Here is a 25,550-nt window from a genome sequence, read left to right as displayed (position 1 = left end):
GGCGTCGAAACTAGGAAATCGGAGGTTGCTCAGTCGCCGCTTGTTCTTCTTATAGGCCCGTCTGATGAGGCTAGTGGTGAACGTGCGAGACCAGTCGCTGCTCTGTCTAAAGATGCAGAAGACGCGTCGTAGATCCATCGTCTTGATGCAGGGACACAGACAGCGGGTCTCGTACCACTTGTAGACGGCAGCAAGGGCTTCCACGTCCGACCAATTGTCGTAGTCGTCATCAAACTCCATAGCACCCATCATGTAGAGCGCCGAAAGCGCCTTGATGGCGCTGGAAACCGCAAGGTGTTCGCCGCTAGATTCGATAACGTAAGCTCGTATGTCCACCGCAGATTCCAACGCGTCGCTGGCCTTTAGGGCCCTTATGACGCTCGCAACGTCGGCGAGACTCGCGCGGCACGCCTTGTTCTGCCCCATGGTCGTGATCGGTCACGTGACGAAAGCGTTTGTTGTCGCGTCCCTCTCTACCACGCGGTCTTCGTACACAAACTCTACGGGCTTTACGTACCACGCTAGCCGGTCCTGCTGCGTGGTGTAGAGCGTGGTGTACTGAAGCAGCTTCAGGTATTTCGTGACAATCTCCTCTACTTTCTGCCGACGCTCGTTCGCCTTAGGCCAGTCCTTGGACATTGCGGCCGCTCGCCTCCGCGTAGTGGACCCTTCCATAAGTGCCGCGGCATCGACCGCCGCCAGTAAAATGTCAAAGAAGCTAGTCTCCTTCGTTGCGGCGTTCATCATTGCGCGAAACAGGTCCACCTTCTTGCCGTCCACCTTTTTAGATGAGCTTATCATAAACGGGAGCATCTCGTAGCCGCCGTACAGCAAGATTGGCACCACAAACGACAGCGGGTGAAGATCGGAACTACTGACGCGTACAGCGCGAGTAAAGAGATCGTCCTTGATGTGGTAGTAACCCGCCTGACGACTGGGAAGAGACCTTTCCAGCAGAGACACGGCGTGTTGCACGCCGCCAAACTCGAACCTGTGTTCGTCCTGTCGCTTCTTACTCTCGCTGTACTGGCGGGCCGAATACACGTAGACGTCTCGCGAGGGTATCTTTTCCACGACCGCAGCTACCCCGAGGAGAATGTCCGAATCGTCGGTGACAACGACGGACACGTCCCAGCGCTCGTCGTTTGGCGGCGGACACATTAAAGAGTCCACGACCTTGACGTCGCCTTCCCCCACGTAGAACGGCGGCAGGATCGTAAAGGACGAGAGTTGGTACGCTGCAGCCGACTCGTTCGAGTAGCCGTCAATCACCTCTTTGGCGTAGAGTGAGTTCTCGAGAAGCGTGGCATATTCCCTGACGTGCTGCATCACGTCCGAGGCCGCGGTCAATCGGCAGATTGTGGCCATGGCGTCTTTGCCGTACCGTGCCAAGTTTTTGAGCCTTCCGTTCAGGAAAGACTGCAGTCTCGAATTTTCGATGGTCCGAACTCGCTTGGTGTCCTCGCCAGACGAGTTTTTGATGACGTTGGTCAGCTCTCTACTGCGACGCTTGTACTGCTCGGGTCACTTTACCGTCGGCGACATTCCGTCAAACACCACCACCACGTCAACTTCCACACGCCTGTTTAGGGACAGCCCCTTGACGACCCTCTTGACCGTCCTAGATATGCAATGAAACACCGTCGTGAAGAAGGCGTCGTATCGGATGCAGCGTTCGCCCGGTCTCGCCTCGTACTCCTTGTCCCAGTCCAAATCTCGAAGAACAAACGCGTCGTCTTCGCTATAGTCTTCGACGTAATCGCCAACCAGATCTCCGTTGGTCTCGCGAACGTAGTGTTTGATAATCTCGAGGTTCAAGGCTTCCCACGCTCGCTCTCGTTCCTCTCGGTCGGCGATCGCTCGTGCGGCATCGATCTTGTCCGCAAACGTCTTGAGATGGTGGTCCGTCAGCGAGTGCTTGCAGTGGTGTAGAAAAATGTTACCGTCGACGACGACTTGAATGCGCGCCGACTCTCCGATCACGAACGAGGACGTCACGCTCTCATAGTCGAAGTGACGCGCAGACGGCGTAGGCGAAAAATACGTCCGCAAAACGAGGTTCGTGGCCGTCTCGACGTTACTGCCGGGGTCGTCCAAGAGCTGTAACTGAGACTCGAGTAACGGTGCCAGTTCCTCCTCGACGGCGCGGTTGCAAACTGCGTTGAGTGTATTCCAAAGATTTCGGATACCCATGGTGTCAATACGTTTATTGTGTGTGTAGAAGGGCGACGCTTAAGTACTCTCATCACACAAGGTCACGCCAAATAATGGAGGTTGTGTTTTTTTTAATTGGACGAGAAAGTGATACAGTATGCGTAATCCCTCTACCTGGGTGAAGGGCATCGGGTGACCTCCACTCGAGTGGGTAAAGTAACGCCCGCTCCCCTTGTTTAGATAGAGGAAGGGCTCTTGTAAAATGAACTTGAGGGGACAGAAGCGCTTGTTTGTTTCGGGATCGAGATGAGTGGAGAGCACAATCGAGTTGTCAAAGCCGGGTAGCTCGAGGGTGCTGCCTGTGGGTACGTGCGTGTATGCCGTTTTGCTCGGCACAAAGCTGACGATCGGCTCGTTGGTTATGTTGTTGATCAGAGACGGAATCACGGCAAGACCCCTGTTTATTCTCTCTTCCCAGTCGCTGTGTTGGAAGAGGACGTTGTCCACGGTGCGCAGCACGTCTAGTAGCCGAATCTTTTTCGTTGCCGTCATGGCGTTGGCAATCACGCTCGGAATTCCTATCGTCTCGCACAGTCGGGGTAGTATGGTCTTGACGGTCGACTCGACGCTCTCGACAATTTTCTCCACCACGTCCTCTTGCAGGCCGGAAGCCTTGAGGCAACCCACGCCGCCACTCGCGATGCCGCCGCCGCGCTTCTTTCTCACGGTTCCGTCCAGGTAGACCATGACGGACGACGTCTTGACGTTGTTGATGTCGTTGACCACGTCGGAGATGGTGGGTTGCCGCACGCCCAGAAGGACCTCCCTCTTCTTTAGCGAACGGAGCTCGGCCGTGGCCACGCCGCGCGGAACGTAGAGGCACGAGTCGTAGGCAAACTTGTACGCGTTGCGGATGGCGGCGGCCGTAAACAGGTAGTCTCCGTTGTAGGCAGAACTAAATAACTCCAGGTTGTACATGGCGCGCACGCCCAGGGCTACGGGCTCTTCGCCGACGCCACCCGTTCCGCCAAAGGGCAGATTCGTGACTGTGCTTGCCAGCATTGTTATTGCGTCTGCATTCAACCAGCCCGCCTGATAGGTCTGACTCGAAAAGATTGTCTTCTCGTCGCTCCAGTCGCCTTCCACGTAATCGTTGTACGCCGGAACGTTTTTGAGAAACACGTAGGACCAGAACATGGGGTAGCGTTCCACGAGCTTGGGGTGATTCCTAACTAAATACGTGACGTGATCGTACGGATCAATCACCGATTTGTACTGGTCGTATAGGACGCGCCCGACAAAAGCCAAGTCTGCGCTCTCGTTGGTGTAGGCCGCCCTGCGTGGAATGAGGATCTCGATGGGCAGTACGGATCTCTGGTCCGAGACGCAGACGCGGACGTTATCGACGCTAAGGATCCAGGGAAAGGATCTGCCCAAAACCTCATAAACGTGTTTTCTAAAGAGACGTTCGCTACCGGCTCGATGGTCGCTCGCGGAAGTCACCGCGTTCCGGAGAGTGAGACTGTCGTAAATGTCGGATCGCTTGTTCTTGTCGGTGTTTTTCCAGAAATATGCCAGCATCATGTCGTAGACTATGGTCGCATTAGATGCTACGTTTCTTTGGTCGGGTGTCGTCAGTGGGACGGTGTCTAGTCTGTGGTTCGTACTAGTACTACTACTAGTAGTAGCAGTAGTAGTACTAGTAGTTGCAGTAGTAGTAATAGTGGTCATGGGAGCCGTAGTTGTATGCACAGTCGTATTGAAAGGGGGAGTTGCGGCCGTGGTGGTGCTGTGGGGATTGTTGTAATTGTCGATTCGCGAAGAAGGCAGGAATGCACTCCTAAACATGTCCATTTTTATTTATAGAACGTTCTCGTACAAGTCGTCCGAAAAGTCGCTGTCGTTATTAATGCTGTTTACGAGCTTGTCCCGTTTACTCAATTCCTTTTTCGGTTTCCGTTTTCTTCTTTGGGCAAACAGGACGCGGCAGATTGTGAGCGAAAGAACCAGAACGCTAAATGCTAGCAGTATCATAGCCCACAGAAAATAGACTCCGTTCATTTCCGAAGCCTTGAGTATAGTAATTTTAAAGGTCATCTCTTCTTCAAACAAAAAAGTATATGGATTGCGATAAGGAATACGTGTCTTGCGTCAACGACGGAGACTGCTCGACTCTATGCACGGGGCAGGCAATATGCGGCAATTACGGAAAAGGAATCAGACGATGCGTACGCAGAGAACATTACGAAACGTACAAGCGGCGCTCGCACGACGATAACATGATTGTCGTGTTTGCAATGAACAGAAATTTGGGTTATTTAGAACCGCGAAACGTACCGGTGGACATGGTAAAGTACGCGCCCGACGCGAGAAGAAGCCCCCACGACGTCGCGTCCAACCGAAGATTGGCGTCGGAAAGAGACGAGCGAGACTCGGTGTGGCTACATATTTACGGACCGACGACGGCGGACGTGACTCCTTACGAGTACAGAGCCAGGCTTCCGAGGCGCCTGCTCAACGGGTTGTTAAAGTGCTCGCTCAACTTTCCAAACTTTGACGTCAAATAAAGACGCCCTTGTTGTATAGCATTCGAAACAGGTCCATGGAAGTGTAGACGACGCGCTGACCGCCATTCCAGACGACGTCGTAGATTTTCTCCTCGCAGCCGAGAGCTCGCATAAGGCGATGCTGCTCGTGCGTAGGGACGTACGCGTCGGCTGTCTTGTCCCGCTTCGAGTGCACGACTTCCAGTTCGCCCGGCGAAAGTAGGACGGTCGTTCCGCGGTTGTCCGGACTGTAATCGTCACTCATCAGGTATAAACTATTATTTAGAGAGTTCCACCGCATACCCACGTTATCCCAAAAAACGCACTGGTTTTCTTTCGAATATATGTACACAAATACGGGTAGTCCTTTGAATTTCCTCTTCAGTATTATACGCGGCAGGCAGAGAAGCCAGCAGCCCTACGACATACTCCATAATTGGTTTTTAATTTATATAAAAACATGCCGGTGCGAACGCTTTGCGATGTGGAAGACAAGCGCGTCTCCGGGTTTGACAAAATACTCGACTACATAACGTGCAACGTTGACGGAAGATTTGGCGCTTCGGCTCTCTTTAGCACCGAATGTCTCCAGTTTCTGATTAACGTGCCCATCGCCACGAAATTCGACGGAGACAAGCCCCTCAGTGCCAAGGAGCTCGCGGACTTTATGACGCTAAAAAAGTCCAAACTAGAGGTCTACGAAAACGTCGTCAAGAAGTGCGGACTGGACTCGGTGTATCACTGCGAAACGGAATCGGGCGAAGGCATTCTCCGCATCGCGCTCATGAACGACAACTCGTCGCACAGACTCAAACGCATCGCCGCCAAGATCAACGGAGAAGTCGGCGGCATGGGGCGTGTCGTGTCGCTTCACAAGCGAAAGGACACGCAGCCGCTCGCCAAAGTCGAGGCGCTCGTACACATCGCGCAAAAGGCGTGCGCCGAGCATCCCGACCTCAAGTACGTATCCTACATGCAGCAGATTGTGGTGACGGTAGAGCTCAAAGACGTTGCCGTCAAGTACGTCCCTTTCCCAGAACTCTGTCACGTGGTGAAAAAGAACACCGACTATATAAAGGAGCACATTAGCGTGTTTGAGCACTTCCCCTTCCTAAAGGCGGCTGTCATTCCGCTAGATCACCTCCTGACTCAGGGCGTGCGCGGAGTCCACGTGGTGCGTGTATGTCTTTTAATGGAATCAGGACTCGTCGACAAAATATCTGCCGTGGTGGAAAAAATCTAAATAATGTGCGACCTTCGGTCGATCCAACTGACCGATGTCGGCGGTCGAGAATACGTCTGGAAGGTGGAAAAGTGCGCGGACGTAGTTTTGAAGACTGTCGACGACGATTCCCAAGAAGATAGCACCGTGACCATGTGCAAGGAGGTGGTCGAGATACGGCTGGGGCGCGACGAGGAACCTATAGAGTTCACCGAGCCCAGGACGGTCAAGGTCGTCTTCCCCATACCACTCAAGGGATCTTCGGTCGTCGGCGCTCACGACAGCACCTACGTCCTCTTGGCCGTTAAGTCGGCCTCCTCCACCGGAAACCCTCTGTGGTGGACTCGCTACGCCTGTCACCAAACATCGCTCTACGTTCCGGATCCCATTGCCCGATCGAGCAACGGTAGAGGACGTTACGCGGCACGAGCTCATTTCATTTTGAGAATAATAAACACGATAATATTTTTACAATAGTATCAAGCTCAGCCTTTCCCACCTGTGAAGCGTCGCCGGCGGCCTGACGTGTCGATACTATTCAAGCGAGCCCATGGTACCCGGACGATTGGTTTTTGTGGGAATAAAGACACAGTTTCTGGTTTGCGAGTGTTTTTTTTATTTTACTAGTGAATCACCGCACGGTCGTAGTTGCACACACTCTCGATATAATATTTCGGAGTGTCGGCGTGTCTCACGACTAGTTTCCGCAGGGTCGTTCACGTACGCTCCCGGTTGAGCTGGGTTCCGAGCTCGGCCACGAAAAAAAAAAGGCAGTGTCCACCACTTCCAAAAATCCCCCTGTAGTCCTGTTCGTACTTTGGAATCGTGGACGGGAACGGCGGGGCCAACACGTCGCAGTATTGGCTTCATTCGACGTGGTGGGTTCCTACGTTACCCCCCGCCTTAGGTAACGCTTCCATAAGTCTGCTGTTCGGAAAGCTAGAGACGAATGCACCTTTTCCCAGAGCGTTGATATTAAGATGTGCTAAGGTCAATATAAGACTTAGTATCAAGCAAAAATTGCGCTGCGTAGGTGTTTGCCCCTTTCGAAGAGCGTTCTACCGCGCCTATTGTTACGCGTTGGAAACGACTTTATGCATTTTTAATTTTAAAGCGAATGTTTTACCTCCCGCCTTAGGTAACGCCCCCAGAAGTCTGTTGTTCGGAGAGCTAGAGACGAATGCACCTGGTCCCAGAGCGTTGACATTAAGATGTGCTAAGGTCGATATAAGACTTAGTATGAAGCAAAAATTGCGCTGCGCAGGTGTTTGCCCCTTTCGAAGAGCGTTCTACCGCGCCTATTGTTACGCGTTGGAAACGACTTTATGCATTTTTAATTTTAAAGCGAATGTTTTACCTCTCGCCTTAGGTAACGCCTCCAGAAGTCTGTTGTTCGGAGAGCTAGAGACGAATGCACCTGGTCCCAGAGCGTTGACATTGAGATGTGCTAAGGTCGATATAAGACTTAGTATGAAGCAAAAATTGCGCTGCGCAGGTGTTTGCCCCTTTCGAAGAGCGTTCTACCGCGCCTATTTTTACGCGTTGGAAACGACTTTATGCATTTTTATTTTTAAAGCGAATGTTTTACCCCCGCCTTAGGTAACACCTCCAGAAGTCTGTTGTTCGGAAAGGTAGAGACGAATGCACCTGGTCCCAGAGCGTTGACATTGAGATGTGCTAAGGTCGATATAAGACTTAGTATAAAGCAAAAATTGCGCTGCGCAGGTGTTTGCCCATTTCGAAAAGCGTTTTACCGCGCCTATTGTTACGCGTTGGGAACAACTTTACTGCCTTCCGAAAAGACGAACGAATGCGCCCGTTTCCACCCGGGCGATTGGTTTTTTGTGGGAATAAAGACAGTTTCTGGTTTGCGAGTGTTTTCTTTTTATTTTCCTAGTAAATCACCGCACGGTCGTAGTTGCGCACCCTCTCGATATAATATTTTGGAGTATCGGCGTGTCTCACGACTAGTTTCCTCAGGGTCGTCCATGGACGCTCCCGGTTGAGCTGGCTTCTCAACTCGGCCACGAAAACGTCAGTGTCCACCACTTCCAAAAAACCCCTGTAGTCCAGTTCGTACATGGGGATCGTGGACGGGGGCGGCGGGGCCAACACGTCGCAGTCTTCGCTCCACTCGACGTGGTGGTTTCCCACGTAGCTGGTGATGACGCTGTGTAAAAAACAGAGTATTCTCCGCAGCCCGACAGCATCCGTCCGTTTCGACGGCACGATCCGCACAAATATCAAGAGATAGTACTTTGTCACCGCCAACTCAAAGACATTCAGATAAGGGCACGCATTTATGATATTAATCACGTCGACTATGCGTTGATCCACCGGGTCGACGGTTGGGTTCGCGAAGGCGACCACAAAGTTCTTGATAAAACAGTTGTCATTGCCGGAGACAATGTGCCCGCACTCTATAAAATATTGGAGGACGTGCTTCGTGGCGGCGCCGAGATGTTTTGGCACATCCACGTAGGGTTTAAAAAAATCGTCATACGAGAACATCTTCTGAAGATTCTCGTAGTTGGAGGCCCACTGGTCGGCGGTGGAAATTTTCTTCAGGATGGACATGGTGCTACTCTCGGGCTGGCTCGAAGCGATGTGGGGGGAGAGGGTAGGGTTAACTTTGCTGTAAGTACAAGCAGTCGCGTCGGAGAAGCCCACGTGTTATCAGCCGACGAATGAGAGCCGCTCACGTAATATCACACCATGCGTGGACGGTGTAGGGGGGGAAGCGAGGGTAGATGAGTAGAGTATTTCGCGATTCTATTTTTTTTCGTAGACGGCGGTAGTCTTCTGTCAAGGTTATCTCGGCACTATGTAAAAGTCATATCGGTCCCAACCGAGGTATGTGACGTAACAATAGTACTTGTTCGTGTCGACGCCGTTGCAAATGACGGCGTTTCTCAAATTCATCCACTTGCGCTCGCCACACGAAGATGATAATTTTTCAAAATCCTGTTGCTTGTAGACGCCCTTGTACTTTAGACCCTCCACGTACTTTATCGTCTTTGTTACGCGGTCTTCTTTGGACACGTCGTAATAATCGTAGCAAATTTTGGTAAAATCCCGATTTGGAATTGTGGTAGCCGTTGAGTACGTAGTCGATCAGGCCCAGAGTCTTTGTAAACTTGTGACGACCGCCGTACAGTCTCTTTTTATATTCCAGTTGTAGAAAAATCTGCCGTCGGCTGTACATCATGTCGGATATTACGACGTCTCTACAGGCGTTCACAAAGTTTACGACCATCGTCATCTTGTAGCGCGTGTCGTCGTCCACGGTGGTCGTGGCCTTGAAGGTAAACACCAGGACGATGTCTTTGGCGTCTACCTGTTCGCAGGGCGGATCTTGGACGTGGTGATTTTCCGCAAAGTACCGGGACACGTAGACCAGGATCGTGGGGTCTATGGAGCGGCACACGTCCAAACCGACGTCGATGTAGTCTCCGAATGCAGAAGGCGACGGCTCTGTGTCCGCCTGCCCCAAGTCTAATCGCTCGAGAACCGGTAGTTCCATTTCTTATTTACTATTATGTATCAAAGACGGGCCCTCTCTGTATACGAGAAAGGCGAGAAAAACGACAGCAAAAAACAGAAGTATTGATAAGATCCCAACGACTATCAAACCATTCTCAACGTCGGATAGTCGATCGTGCAAGTCTCGGTTATATAAGTAAATGCTCTGAAGCATGACCCTGTAGACGTTGTTGGTTTCATTAGTCATTTTTATTATTCGCATACTCGCTCGAAAACAGAACGGCAAAGGCGCACAGGCAAAAGATGGGCGTCACCCAACAGACGGCCGGATAAGAGTCTGTGATTGGGTAGACGAGTTTTTCCGCTTCGTGCGGCACAAATAGCGAAGCGTCCAGTACTTGAGGCACGTGCCTGGCGAATAGTAGGTTCGTTTCCTCGACGAGTCGATTGTCGATCTCGAAGGCATAGACGAACCTGTCTCCCCCTCCTCTTCGGTCGTCGTTGAGGCGAATGCTAACTTCCCGGTCGGTCAGCGGTGGATCAAACACCCGGTCTTCGTCAATAAAGAGAGACTTGCGGAAAGACTGCACGGCCGCCCTCTTGTCCGACGGGACGTAGACCGCTTCTCTGGTGTCGGAGGCAAATAATTAAACTTTATTATTTTAAATGTCTTCGTCGTATTCTTCTTGTGCCGTTCCTTTAAGTAAATAGGGGTTGACTGGGAAGGTGGAATTGGGTTGCATCGATTGCACCACGTCTCGACCGACTTGGTCGTTTTCAAAGACTCTTTTAGCCTCTACCGACGTGTCGGAGTAGACGGCGCCATCTGCATAGACTGTAGAAATGGAGGGTTTGTTGCCGAGATTGGATAGGTTAATACTGTTGCCGTCTTCGGACGATGGAAAGTTCTTAACGCTGTCTACTTCGCTGGTCAGAGGAGTTTCCGTGGTGGACGATAAGGGTGGGTCCGGAGTTTTAAATTCTTCAATCGAAGTTGTCGAAATGCTGGGTGGTGGAATAAAGTCTTGTTCCAAGAGAGTCTCTGACATGTTGGATTGTTTGGGTGGCTCTACGGGCCTTTGCTGTTGTCTGGGCGGAGGACGAGGCTTCTTTGCCGGCAGGTACGTATCTTCGTTTTCTTCTCGTACAGACGATATGGGCGTGGGCGGATTAATAAAGTTTTGCCTCAACAGAGCGGGCGTGGGTGACAGGTCCATGTTGTACATGTGATTGAAGGCGCATAGACAGTAGCGCAAATTCGGAAAGGACTTTTTGAGTAGGTCGACGCAAAATTTGCGAGAGAGTTCGGACTCGCCGTACATGACTGGAACGCTCATGCCAGGTACGCTAATGTTGTTGGAGAGAAGATAGAGGGACTGGAGACTTTGACTCTGGATGTTGTTGAGAATATACTCTGCGGTGGTCGAGGGGTTGCTGTAGATGGACAGGGATCGCAGGCGCGTGGCGGTTTTGCATATTTGATTTATGATTTGAATGTATCTGTTGTCGCAGAATCTGGTTTCACAGTAGACGGTGAGTTCTTGTAGTCGCTCGCCGCCCTTGAGGTGTTTGGTGCATATGCGCGTAAACATGTCTATGGGACACCGCACGTGAAAGGTTTGCAAGTGAGGTAGGAGCGGCGTGTCGCGCTTGAAGATGCACGAGTCGAGATACTTGCAGAGTGGCCCCCCTTCTACGACGGATATCTTGACCTTGAAAAGATTGACGAAGGGCCAGCGGTCTCGCGTGATGATAACTATGTTCGAGTCTTCTTCTACGTCGCCGCCAGCGCTATATTCGCGGTGCAACTCGTACGGCGGTATGTCTACGAAGGACGCCGAGGTCCAGGAATTTGCGTCGAGTTCTGGAGTTAGCCAGTATAGGTCATCGGGGTGAGTGAGGCCAATGTGGGTCGTGTGGTCCGAAATGAGTTTGATTAGGGCGCAGGGCTTTTGAGTACGCGAGTCTAGAATCCTCACGATGTTGTTCCACTCGAAGGCCACGGGCGAGGTGTTTTCGTGTAGCATCGCGTACCAGCTTTCGCTTTGCAGGCTGCCGCAGCGGAGATACTCGAGCGAGGTAAACTTTTGGCTGTATTCGTGTTTTCCAAAGAAGGCGGGCACTGTAAAGTAGCCCATGTCTAGCACGCGGATGCTAGAGGCGCACGTGTCTAGGTAGTTTATGTACACGGGATCGGTGTGGCTACCCGAGATGGCGGGTATGGGGAAGTGGAGCCCCTCGACGTGCGCCTCGTTGCACTTGACGACGGCCCAGTTGAAGACTCGGTCGTTGGGTACGTCGAGTACAAAGGTGGCTGCCGAGCCAAAATAGGCTTCCGAAGGACATTCCGAGTTGTACTTTACGTACGAGACGGGCGCGTTTACGTTTCGTATCTCGACTGTGCTCGGGGCCTTGAGATGGCCCACGCGGATGCAGAGTGTGTTGGAGTCGACGGATCCGTCGCCCACCCACGAGGAGAGGCGAAAGGTCTCGGTCATGGCTCTGCAGACGTAGACGGGCTGGAGCACGCTTTTGGTGATTTTGGCGTCGTCGACCCTGGGCTTGCACTTGTCTACAATTTCGAGGGATGCGAGTCCGTTGTTGCGCGAGGAATTTTTGGTGAGGAGATGATAGACTAGGTTTTCCAGAAAGTAGTAGAGGACGTTGGACGCGTGGCAGAATGTTCTGTTTTCGTACTCGTTGTTGTCGAGCGTGAGTTGGGCGTGGACGATGCAGTTTCTCAAGACGGGAACGAGCACGTAGAAGAAAAATTGAAAGAGGTCCGTCTTGTAAGTGGTGGACAGTGAAAAGGCCAGGTCGACGCATCTAAAATCGAAGACTACGTCGCCGTCGGGGAGATTTTTCACGAGGCTCTGCTCGAAGGCGTCTTCGAAACCGACAAAGGCGGCCGAGTTTCTGAGCTCGCGGAGGTCACTGTAAATTCGCGAGACAAACTCTCCGTCGACGGCTACGACGGGCGGTTTCTGCTCCCATCGGTCGATGTAGGGCGACAGGATGACGTCGGGTGCCAACATTCGGCGCATCGAGTCTTCGAGGTCGGATTTGAGGAGGCCCGAGGTATCGACCACCCTACACTCGATGTGACGCTTGTCGTACTCTTCGGTTACGAACCAGCTCGGGTAGCCAATGAGCCGCCCGTGCTTGTAGACGTAACCGTCGGCCGTTATGTTACACAGAGAATGGTGCATGTTTGAATATTGCGTCCACATTATTTTCTTTATAAACGACTTTTCTGAGCTTGTTTGGGTCGCTGGCGAGTATTCTGAGTTTGACGTACGCGAGCCCGTCTAGAATCTCGAGCAGTTGCTCGTCCGTCAGTATCTGGGCGTTTTTCTTGGCGTTTTTGCGCTCGCAAAGGTGTCTGTAGGATCGACAGGTTTCCAACAACCTCCGCCTATTTTTGTAATGAACGTAATATAAACTGCAAAGGAATCCGACGCTGCACGCCAGATAGACGACGCTCCAGCTTATGCCACCACCGCTCTCGGCATTGTTTTTGGTTGGAATATATTGGTGCTTCGAACCCACCCTCTTTATACCGTCCATCGCATATTTTATCTATGGAGAGAATCAGGAGAGTAGTGGGTAACATTCGAAAGGCCTATTTACAGACTCTGGAGCCGGATGCCAACAGTAGTCTGCCCTCCCTAGAGGCGTTATTGAAAACGTACGAGTATGCCACTGACGACGGCTGTCTATTTTACGACGTTTCGGTGGCGGCACCCCTAGACCCCGTCGTGCACTCTACTCTGGTGTCAACCGATCGCGACCCACCCGACGCGATGGAACAGATTGCGAGCCTGCGCTACTACACTCGCAAAATGTTTAGGATCGTGCTGCACCACACGCTCGTGTTGATATCGTACTGCGACGAGGACATGCGCGTGCCCCCCAAATACGACGAGTACGTGGACGACGCTTGCGGCGTGGATTTTTTCACCGCCATGGTTTGCACCGTGATGTTTTCCTTTGCCCAAGTGGGAATCGGACTGGGCGACGTGGTGGCGCAAAACATCACCTCTCCACTCACCCAAGACTATCTAGACTCTTCGCACAATCGAGAAAAGGCCTGTAAAGATCTGATGCGCAACGTGAAGGACGGGGACCTCAAGCCCGACGAGCGCGAAGGAGACTGTGAAAACGCGATCCAGGTGTTTAGGCAGAGGGCGGCCGGTCGGTCGCGCCTGCAAGTGGACGCCCTCGATCAGGGCAAGCAGATTGTGTACACCTTGTTTAACGGCAAGAGGGTCAAGAACGGCGACTTTAATCCGGTCTACTTTCGTCTCGCGAACGACGTCGCCGTCGACTTTAGCGGATGCGAAAAGTTATTGGACTGCGCCCTTTTGACCGAAGACGAGCAGTTGGTCTTTGTCATTCCGCAAGAGTACTTTACCAACAACCTGTGCCCTCAGTTTACCCGGTGGGTCTTGAAGAACCTAGACTATATCGATCCACTGGATCACATGTCTTCGCTGTTGGTATTGTGTCGAACAAACAGGCGCATCTATTCTCACCTGTACAAGAGTCTAAAGAACGTGTTGGATGCCGATTCGAACAAGGATAACGTTTTATTGGCCTACATTCGTTTGTACATCAACATGCTGACGCGAGACCCAAACAAAATTGCTTCTCTGAATCGATCGTACATTGGCAAGTCGAGAGATCGCCTCTCGGCGGCCTGTTTCGAGAACCCCAAAAAGGTGCTCGTCAAGTCGGCGCTGTGCGAAGAACGCAAGAGGGGCTGGACTTCAACCAACTTTGCATTTGGTCTCGACATTTCGCACGTGGGCGTCTTGTAAAACACCAGCAAGGTCGTCGTCGTGGAGGAAGAAGAGGACGACTTTGAATTTTACGACCCAAAATCTCCGTGACGATATTCGTCCCACCCCTCCTTGCCCATCTACAATCTGGTGTATTCCAGATTCAGAACGTGCTCGCGTACGGGAAATTCCAACACGAGTTCTATGAACCAAAAGTGACAGCGCTTTTGTTTGTACAACAGGTGTTTGCTGTACAGGAGTTCGTCCGTTTTGCAGCGGCAGTCGTCCGAATCGCAGTAGCCGAGGATCGAGTGTAGTTCGAGGACGGATGCCGTTTCCTGGCACTCGGCGTACTCGTTGAGGTCAAATAGATAACATCGGTCTTGTTCATCGTCTTGCTGCTCTGGGCGGTGCCGTTTACAGGGACAATTTCGAGAAAAGTAGACCCGTTTGTACTCTACGTGTCGAGCCGCGAGAGACTTCATTATCTCGACGAGCTCTTCGATCGGTTTCTGCAGGGGATAATAGGGGTCATCGGCTCCGTCTACCTTGAGATTGTCGAGACAGTAAGTGTAATTGACGTTGGCCATCTTTTGCTTGTGCCGCCAGTAGAAATCGTGAACGACTCGAAAGTATAGCTTGGCGTATTCGGCCTCGTTTCTGACAAAATCGTCGAGCGATACGTGCGCAGCGTACTCTTTGACGGACTGGCTAAAGTCCATCTCGGCGCAGTTTAAGCGACGGCTCGTGTCGGCGAGAACTCCGTCCGCTTGCTCGGCTACGTCTCGAATTTGAAAGGCGTCCAGGTCTTGGAGGAGAGACACCACGTTTTCCAAGTCTCGGAAGCTCTTGCGGGGGTTGGCTCCGCACAGGTCCTTGAAGGCCTCGACCAGACGATGTCCCTTGATCCACGACTTTACCTCGCATAGGATTTCGAAACACCGATTCGCGTAATCAAACATGTGATTTCATTCTCTCCTCTGTCGATTGATGTCGTACACGTGCCTATATTGGTCCCAAATGTCGAGGGTGCCGTCGTACAGGAATTGGAGCATTAGATTGGTATCTTGTCTTTGATGCCAACGGTCACGTCGACGACGTCGCCCTTGATCGCGTAGCCCAGCGCCTCGATGAATCTGCACCTGATCTGAAGATCCAGACACTCGTCCTCGCCTTCGTCGTCGTACTTACGCTGACGGTACACGCGGTTCCAGTCGGCTAGCAGTTGCTTGGCAAAGGGACTGCAGTGTGCGAGATCGGACACGCACGGCGTGACGCACCTGGACGGCGCTTGAACGGCCACGTATTCGAGTACTTTGATCAGGGCGTTTCTCATGTTGTAAAAGGTGTTTGTGGCGAGGCGCGTGTTTGTCGCCATCATGGTCTGTGTCGGCGAAAAGACGTGATATACCGCAGGTACGACGACGAGCAACAAGTGTTTGAGGTTCATGTCCTGTGCGTTGAAGACGAGTTCGGCAGCCTCGACGAAAACTAAACTAAACTCTGTCCGGGTGCTGGCTCTCTTGAGAATAAACTTTGAAATTCCCATTTGTTCGTTGTACGTCCACCAATCCAAGAGGAGTCGTTTCGTCCTGCCGAGGACGTCTGCCAAGGCCACTATGGACTCTTCTTCCACCTTCATGACCGAGTTGATGGCGAGAATGGCTCCTTACGCTTTCGAGAATCGCAACGCCCAAGACTTGGCGTACAAGATTGCACAAAGCCTCGGCAAGAACAGCTCCCAAGTCGCCGACGCGATACTGCACGTCAACGGACTGGTCGTCAGCGATTCCCCCTTTGCAAGACTGCTTGCCCGCAACGTGGCCGGAAACCTGTTTACTCTACGACGAGATGCAAAGTCCCCTTCCGCGATGCAGTCGGAGACGACCGGTAGGATGTACGGGAAGCGCAAGGCCGTTACGGAAATGAGTGGCGACGAAATAATGCGAATATATCGAAAGCGGTACAAATAAAATTTAATTGATTCTGGTTTGTGGTGTCGCTGGTTTTTCTTTTGTTTGGTGGTAATTCACGACACCGCTGCCAAGCAGCAATCCTCCTAGCGTCCCGATTGTAAGCATGTAAAACACTTCGTTGTTGGGCTTGTCACTATGCTCTGCCGGAGCTGGTGATGAATGAGAAGGAGGCGGCGGTGGGTTTTCGGTCCCGACAACGGTGCCGGGTGAGTCTCTCTCAGGTCTCCTGCCGTAGTCGACCGTTTCGTCCACTTGGGACGCCACGAAATCGGTAGATACCTTGGTGGCGTAAATAATGAGTTTGTTTGGCAATACGAGTTGTCCCGGGAAGCTGATTTGTTGTTGTTGTTGTTGGGGGGGGCGCCGGAGCCGCACGCCCTTGCGTCGGTGCCGATGGTCGCCTGTCCCAGAGGGATTCCATAGAGTCGGGTAATGCCACCCTCTCGTAGGGTAGACGAGCGTCCAAGTGTTGGCTCTGCCCGTTGTGCGTGTGTATGGGGAGTTGAAAGTGGTACGTTTCCACCATGTCGGCGATGCCCGACCCGCCGGCACCCAGATGACTAAGGTATTTTTTGACCACCCGCGCGTCTCCGTCGTACACGGCCAAGTTTATTCCGTTATCGATCGAAGATGCCACGCCGAGTGCCTTGCGGAGTCCGTCGACTAGTACCATGATTTCGTTTAGTTTTCACGAATTGTTCATGATGCGCATGTAGTGGAAATCGTCTTTGGTCTGCGTCTCAAATGTTGTCGGTGGTGCCTTGTAAAAAGTGTGTGAGAATCACCCTGCGCATCACGTACGGTGCCAGGTTTTCCAGCCAGAGCTCCGCGACGCGCCTCGTCACGGCAAAGCGCCTGTCCGTGTCGGGGAGCGGGTCCGTGACCACAAAATGGTAGAGGTAGCGAAAGAGGTCCGACGAGCTGTACTCCATGTGCATCAGGTCGCTCTCGGCGCTGCCGCCCGTGATGAAAAAAGGCAGGGCGTGCGGAAACAGTTGGGCCACCACCGGCGGCACCGACGTGGACGATTCTTCGGGCCGGCCCGTCTGCGAGTTTAGCAGGCGGGGCAGATTGGTGTTGGACACTACCATTCCGGCGCGCATGAGGGCGTACGCCTTGCACACGTAGCGAAGAGCGACAAAGTCCAAGAGACATTCGGCTACGTCGTCCGAAAGAGACTTTGTCTCGTGCAGGTGATAGTGCGATCGGCCCAAAACGTTCTTGTCCACCGCGTGAGTTGCCGACGAGTACGTTGATCACCGTTCCGTACAGCGTGTGCGACGGGTACCGCTCGGCCAGTCTGGTCTTGAGAGCCGGAACGTAAAAGACTCCTTCTCGCTCGGCCAGGAGCATGATGGCCGCCGACGCGTCCCACACCGAGGACCTGCTCGAAGTGAATGGGTTGAGGGTCTTCGCAAATATCTTTGTATTTGCAAAGTACGGGGACCTGAGGATCGTCTTGCACACGCTAAAGATTTCGTCGTGATTGGGGATCAGAGTCAGGGCCTTGTCGTAGCCTACCCTAAACTCGCGAGCCCAATCGTAGGGCAGGTCGCCGAGGTGCGGCTCTATTTCGTCGGTAAAGAGCATGCGGGCCAATACTTGATCGAAGGGCACGGCATGCGAGGGGACCCATCCGTTATCGATGACGGAGCGCGTGCCAACTCGAAATAGGAGCATTCCTTGGTTCGGGTCCAGTTCCATCGTGAGACGCCACTTTGCGGTCAGGTTCTTCACGCAGTCGCTCTCGGCGTGGATGATTCGACGGGTTTCTCCGGGAATGTGAAAGAATGTGGGTACCGCGTACAAGACGCGAAAGAAGGGAATCGTGTGCACGTCGTGAGGATCGCCGTTCGTGTTGAAAAAGGGGTAGAGTAGACTCTTGTTGGGTACGTGGGGTCTAAAGGCGATCGGGTTGTCGGCGTACGAGTCTCGATCGTAACTACCCCAGTAGTTTGTCGTGAAGGAACCCCTGAGGACGACCTCAACAACGTGTTCGACGGGACTCGGGGCCTCGGCCGTGTACGCGCCGGGTTGGTGATATGCGTGACGCAGAGTTCCGTTTGCCCACGAATGTTGATTGTTATTTGCGGCGAGCGGCGGCGACCCTGCACCAGCACCACCACCACCCCCACCTCCTCCTGGTACGACTGCTGCCATTATATTTTTATTATAGATACGTCTAGGTTAGTGAAAAATTATTGCACGGGCCGAGGCGGAGGTGGAACGCTGTATAGAGATTCCGCACTACGCGGAACGTCGTACACCGATGGCGAAGGGGGCGGTAGCGTTTCGTATTCGTTGTCTATCTGTGGTCTCGGTGGAAGCGGTCGGTTGGCGATTCTCGGCTCTGAAATGTCTCTTCTTCTATCGTCGAACGCCTGTATTTGTCGCTGTACGTATCTGTTCAATACGTACTCGTTGTAACCGTAGCCTATTAACGATGTGACCACGAGCTGCAGGCCTAGAACGCTCACTGTCAGAGCCATCAGGTGTCCCATACCCCAATTGGATACGTGGTCGTGAATGTCTTTTGCCGTCTTTATTCTATCGAGCAAGCTTTGAAAAAAGGACTCGTCGGCGCAGATCGGGACGCCGTCCTTGCTTTGTCGCAGAGTTTCCAATATGTCTCGATTCAACCTATGGGCCTCTCGCAGCGACGCAAAGAACACGTACTCTTTCGAATAACGGTCTGGATCGTTATCTGCGTCTTTGGATACTTGCGAGTCTAGTATGTGTTTCTGTTCCCGCGTGAGATTTACGTATGACGTCAATACGTCCTGGAACGTGGGCATTTTTTGTTTTAGATAAAAAAACATGTCCGTTTACGCCACGTTCACTCTGCTGTGCGAAAACGGAAGGGAAGACGACAAACTAGTCAAGGAATGTAGACGCTACCCAGAAGAATACGTGAGACCGCTGCTCGGAAACGACACTTTTTATGTCGAACACGATAGAAAGTTGTTCCACGGACACATGTACTACACGCCGCCTCCCAGTGCCGAACGGAGGGCCGCGTCGGCCATACGGGGCAACGTGGACCACTTGCTGCACGTCTTGGCCAAGCACGTGGATGCCGCGGACGTTTTGCGCTACGCTTATAATGCCGCCGCGAACGTGTTGGATCACTGTAGATTCGAACAGAGGAGAGAAGAAGAGGAGCAATTGACGGAGTGTAAGAACCTTTTGGTGGCTCGACTGGCAGCGATGGGAGACGAAAGAGGTCGAGACGACAAGTATCTCAAGACTATATTTCACCTGTGAGCCGTAAAGTAATACACGCCTAGTCCGGCAGCCACGCCGACGGCCGTCGAGCTCAACGTAATCGCGGTCATTGCGCCGGACTCCTCGGGCCGAGAAGTAGACAGAGTGTCGCTACGAGTGAAGCTTTTCTCCATAAAGTCGATGCCGTGAGCCTCGGAAAGTTTGGCGAGAGACGTCTCGTAGGTGGTCAACGATCGTAACGCGAGACTTAGCGTGTCGTCGTAGTCGCCAACCTGTTCCTGTTCGAAGACGTCGCACAAGATTAAATAGTTTCGAAGGGTCGTCGCCTGCGTGGAAATTTTTTCGCCGTGTTCGTGAAGAAACTCGTCGGTCGGTAGGCGTTCGTTGGCGAAGGTCGTCATGATTTCAGCCATGGGCCAGATGTTCCCGTGGCGAAACCAGGTGATTATGCAGACCTTTTCGAGTATCTCGCGGGCGGCCGTCTTGAAGGTTTCGTACACTTCGATAAAGAATCTGAAGACGATCGAGGTCAGTTGAATTTCGAGTCTATTAAAGTTTCTATTTACGTCGTACTTGTAACGGTTTATGTCGTCAGACGGCTCCGTTGCGGTGGCGGGCGGTCGGAAATCGTAAAATTCCTCCAAGATGTCTTTCCTCACAATCTTGGCGTTCGAGCGCAAGTGCGTCTCGAACCTTGTGATTCCCGGTAGAGTCAGGGCGTATTCGGCCGCCAACCACACGGAAAGTAGGGCCCCGTTGAGCCCCTTTTTGCGAAATACTATCTCTTCCCAACACATGTCGTAGTCCAAATCTTTAACGTGGACTCGCCAGTACGGAAAGACGGCGGCGTTGACTTTGCTCCAATTGTTCTTGACGTAAGAATAAAACGAAACTAAATCCATTCTCTATTGTTTTGTACTCGTAACGAGGTGCACGCTCACACCCGCAGAGACCCGTTGCGGCCGACGGAATCACGAGTTTTAATAAGGGGTCGATTTTACGGGTGGAGTCGTCGGTCGTAACGGGTCTGTCAGTGGGCGGTGGCAGCTCCTCATCGGTCGTCGTCGCGAATTTACTACTTCGAAAGTGTTTGGGTAGAAACGTGATCTGCCGCTCCATGGCCATCTCGGCGAGGTCCACCCTGTAATTTGACAGCGTGTCCGAATTGTATATGGACCCGCGTTCCTCTTCCGTGGCTTCCACGTCCAACTTTTCGGTTAAAATTTTATAGTTTGACGTACTCAGATGCGAATGCAGCTCTTCGCCGTACATTAGCATGAGTTGGTCGGTGGACAGGTCGCGACCGGCGCACGCCGCCAACACTTCGGTGAGGAACCAGAGCGCGTCCTTGTGTTCGCTGTACCAGACGCGCACGCACAGGTCTTCCAGTTTGGCCAACTCGATCGTCTTTAGACGGTTCTCGTACACGTCGACAAATTTTCGGACCGTGCTGGACGTGATCGGCGCTGCATTCGTAACTCTAAATCTATCCGCAAAGTACTGGTCGACTTGCCGTTCGTAGCGCCATTTGTTCTTGCCATCGTTTTCTTGGGTCAGTGCGGTGTCGTCGTCGTAAAACGAGTCAAAGATTTCGGGATCCCTTCGACTGTAGGACGGCCATACCGTCTCCACAAACTTGGTTCGTCCCGGCAAAGTCAGGGCATACTCGGCGACGATCCACATGCGAACTTTGGAATTTAGCATATAGAAAAGTTGTTGTCTACTCAGACCTATGAATTCGTACATCTGTATATTCTTGACGTGTTGGTGCCAAAATCGAAAAGTGCGAAGGGCAACTTTGGTCCAATTTTCCTTTACGTAATCGTAAAACCGTTCGTAGTCTTCTTTCAACGCGTCTCTAGACATTTTTGTATTGATCAACGGGTGATCAAATACGTCCCGACTCCAAGTACCAATCCGATCGCTGTCGAAGGAACGAGGATCGCTACTAGACTACCGACTGAAGGTAGCGGCGTGGCCGATCGGATTCGATTGTTCATCTCTATCAAATCTTGGCGGTAGCTCGCCTCGTCGTTGGTAGACGGTTGCTGGCTCGAATCAAAGGCCTTTTGCAAGAGCCGGACTTGCTCGGGGCCGGCATGAGAATGCAGTTTCTCTCCGTGCAACGATAAGAGCGTCCCGACCGGAATCTTTTGTTTCGCAAATAAGCTCAACGTCTCGGCCGCAACCCACACGCCGTCCTTGTCCAGGGCCCACGCTCGCAAACAAAATCCTTTAAGCTCGAGCGGATCTTGGATTGTGGACAGCGTCTCGTACAGGTTGACGAGCTTGCGGAACGAGGACGAGGTGGGCGTCATTTTCAACTTTGCAAAGTTTCGCTTTATGTGGTCGGCGTACGTCTCGTGCGCGTGGCGACCGGCAGTGGATTCGCGAACGTTTTGAGATGCAAATTCTCTAAAGTCGACTAGGCCCGGGGTAAAGTCAACGGCTACGTCGCCGACCTTTTCGAGGAAAGCTCGACGACCGGGCATGGTGAGGGCGTACTCTGCAAAGAGCCAGGCGAGTAGAGCCTGAGCATCCGAACCGACGACGCGGTTCTTGGCCAGTATCCGCGACCACGCGGCGTCTGCGTCCGCGTTTTTGACTTTGGCGAGCCAATACGCGTAGCACATCCAATCCGCATCGGGCCAATTTTCTTTGATCGCATTGTACAAATAGACGTAGGCGTCCATTTTATTATTTATTGAGCATGACGTACCCAGCGTAGGCGAGTGCCGTCAACGACACGCAGTACGGCGAACACAACATTAGGACGACCTTGGTGTCGCCGGCCTTCTTCTTTATCTCCTCGTCTTCGTAGTGAGAAAGAGGAGGTGATGTCTCGTCTTCCTCCTGATTCCTCGGCGCTTCGGAGTATATGTTTCGATTGTAATTTTCGTGCGCGTAGCGCATTCGTCTTTCGTACTCAGCGTCCGAGAGCACGACGAACGAAGCCGATCGATTCAGATCCACCCTCAATGTGGCGTTTAAATTTAACAAATCAATCTTGTAACGCTCCACGTCTCGCTGATTCAACAGGCGAAGCGTGTCTCTATTGGCGACGGCCGGTGCCACGTCTATCTGCTCGGCGACCTCGCGCACAGTGTACTCGCTGATCTGGTGCCAGATACCGTCGAGGTGGCCACCGACCAACAAATCGTCTGCCCTGACGTCATTAGAAACGCAAGTCAACAAGACCTCTACCAGTGCCCACTGGACGTTCATCTTGCGTTTCCAAAAGGACATGACCACGCCCTGAACGTCGTAGGGAATCAAGCGCAACAACTTTTCGTACGCATTCTTTAAATAAAGTTTTGCCTTTGGCGTACAATGGACCCCCATTTTTCTCAGTCGGGCTTCGCGGACGTATTCGTATCGGTCCGTGGTGATCTTGTCCTGCACTGGAGCTGCGGGCACACGGAGGAAATCGGTCAACTCGCCTTCGCGTGTAGATAACCTGAGCGTAAACCTAGTGTCGAGACTGAACCAGTGTGCGAGCGACGCTTTAAAGTCTTTGAAAGGTGGAAAGGTCAAAATGTACTCTACTAGCAGCCACGTCAGGTAGCGTCGTCGCGTCGCTGGTTCCATCTCGGTGGCGGATATTTCGCTCAAACGCGAGTACAGAGCTTCCAAAGAAACACCTTCGACAATCATTCGTACGTATTTTATTAAGACCATAGATACCATCGGCCTTTCTTGCACGGCACGTAGTTTTCGCAATGTCCAGAGAGTGGTGCAATAAACTCGTGCGTAAACTCGTGGTCCGTGTTGACGCACACTTGTCGAGAGAGTCTTCGCAGGTCTCTTCGGTACGCGAGAATGTCCTTCTCCAACTTGTCTCGCTGCACGTTGTCCGGGTCGAAAGACGCACTCAACTGGTCTCGAATGTTGCGCAGCATGTCGTTCCGGATCTCGCCTCGAATCCAGTCGAGATGCCCGTCAACGATGTCGTAGACACCGACGCCCACCTTTATGCAATAGAGAAGAATCTCGACGAGAATCCACTCGGTGGCCTTGGGCTTTCTCCAAAAGTGCAACACCAGCTCGCGCGTGTCTGCGTCCGACAGTCCGTGCAATCTTTCGTACAATTCCATGAGGTTCGAGACGATTGTCGGAGTAAAATATATGCCCAGCTTCTCCATGGCAATCTCCACTTCTCTAACGTAGGTGTCATATTCGTCCGAAGAGGGAGGTATCGGCGCAGTCATAAAGTTTTTCAACACTCCTGCGTCGAACTTGTCCCTTCCACCAGTCCACAGGTTGTATCTCGTTTGAAATTCTTCTACCGACGGTAGAGTATTGGCGTATTCAATCACGCACCATTCGAGTATAGTCTTGTCAGACAGTCCCCGCTTGTCCAGTGGAAGAGTAGCGACTCGTACTGGAGCCTGGTCGGCCGAAACGGGATCGCTGTTGACCGAAGCAGCTGGTGTAGGAGCAGTCTCGCACGTGCACGATTCGAGTATAGGCTTGTCGGACGGTCCCCGCTTGTCCGATGGAACAGTAGCGACTCGTGTTGGAGCCTGGTCGGTCGAAACGGGATCGCTGTTGACCGAAGCAGCTGGTGTAGGAGCAATAGTTGCGTCGCGAATCGTGCAATACCAGTAAGCGTAGCCCTGTCGGCTAGCCGTGTATCTGTGTTCGCGCAGATACGTGTGCAAACTGAGGATGTGCATTTTCATAGACGACCGTTCAAAAACGAGTTTAGCTCGAGCAAAGATTTCTTCGTGTCTTTGAAGGTGGACGACTCGTCTTCGCAGACCTGGACCCAATGCGGTAAATCGCTCCAAACGTCGGGTCTAAAATACCTACTGTCGAGCAATAGGACGGCCCCCCAGTCGTTCACGTGACGTACGCAGCGTCCCACGGACTGGTTAACCGCTCGCATCGCCTGCGTTTTATACCATTCGTCCCCGTCTCCGCCCCTGCTGCGGTTAAACTCGACCTTGACCTTTACGTCCGGACTGTGATACGACGGATAGGGTAACCCCACGGATACGACGAGTCGAGCCAGCGAATCGGAGAAGTCGACGCCTTCGCTCATTTTGCCTCTGTGCACGACTAGAAACAGGGCCACCGTGCCGGGCTCTCCGTCAATCAACGCAGTCTTGTACCTATCGAACAAGAGGTCCGAGTTTTCAGAATCTTCCAGAAACAGATGCCCGCCGACCAACTTGACCAACTTGGCCCATAGAGGCACTTTGCGCCACACGTCTCGACAGGTCTGAAGTAGCTTGTAAGAAGGGAAGAAGCACAGGACGCCAGCCTTTGTTTCGCCGACATTTTTCTTCAGGATCTTGGTCGACTCGTAGACGACGGAACCTACGGCCTTGAGTAGCTCTTCGTTCTGGCATGCGCTGTAATTCATGTAAAACTCTTTGTCACCCTTGAGCGAATGCGAGATCCTACGGACAAAGACGTGACGCTTGGACACGACGTGTTCCTTGGCGGACACCTTGTGAGTAAAGAAGACGCCCAATTCCTTTTCGTACGACGACATCGGACTGAGAGTCCCCGAGGCCAGGACGATAGAGTGCGTGCACGACGACACAGACTTCATGGCGTAACTCGAGTCCATGCAGGTCATCCTGAGTTCTGGCGACTCGCGACCCTGGACGACAAACATTGCAAAGCCTTGGGCACCAAATATCTCGGGGTAGTAAAACTGAGTGACGATGCGGTCAATCAACGTGGTGTTTAACCGGTCGGACAAAGGATGTCGAGACGTTAAGGGACTCACGACTTGACCCAGGCTCACGTTGTCCGTCTTGAGGTAGCGTCTCGTCTTGGCCAGGAGATCATCGCCGCGAACAATCGCATATCCAACGTCGTTCATCATGGCCAGGAGCCCCTCGAAGAATTCGCGAAGCTCGACGTAGCGAGAAAATCGTCGTGCGTACGTCTGAAGCTGCGATCTGGACACTTGTAGGGACATGGCGTCTCTACAAAACGTTTCAATGTTGTGCGCCTCGTCGAGGATCAGAATCGCGCCGCTGAGATTGATGTTGAGCGTGCTACGGACGAAGGGATCGATCAAGTAGTTGTAGGGAGCCAGCACTATTTTCGACCTGGCTACGTAGTACTGTTCGGTGACGTAGTAGGGGCAGATATCTTTTGCAGCACAACTCTCCACCAAGTCCTCGATGTCCCTAACGTCGGGCAA

General features: G+C 52.5%; 1 protein-coding gene across 1 annotated transcript; it reads right to left on the bottom strand.

Annotated features, from left to right (window-relative positions):
• Nucleotides 1-24,065: 24,065 nt before the first annotated feature.
• LOC121834175 (Fanconi anemia group J protein homolog) lies at nt 24,066-24,974 on the bottom strand. The gene has a single exon (XM_042287916.1). The coding sequence runs from the start codon at nt 24,972-24,974 to the stop codon at nt 24,066-24,068; it is 909 nt and encodes a 302-aa protein (XP_042143850.1).
• Between the last annotated feature and the right edge of the window lie 576 nt (nt 24,975-25,550).

Source organism: Ixodes scapularis, unplaced genomic scaffold, assembly GCF_016920785.2.
Source record: "Ixodes scapularis isolate PalLabHiFi unplaced genomic scaffold, ASM1692078v2 ptg000597l_1___fragment_1__unscaffolded, whole genome shotgun sequence".
NCBI classification, from domain to species: Eukaryota; Metazoa; Arthropoda; class Arachnida; order Ixodida; family Ixodidae; genus Ixodes; species Ixodes scapularis.
Note: the sequence above shows the minus strand (reverse complement) of the source record. Positions and strands in the feature narration are given on the sequence as shown.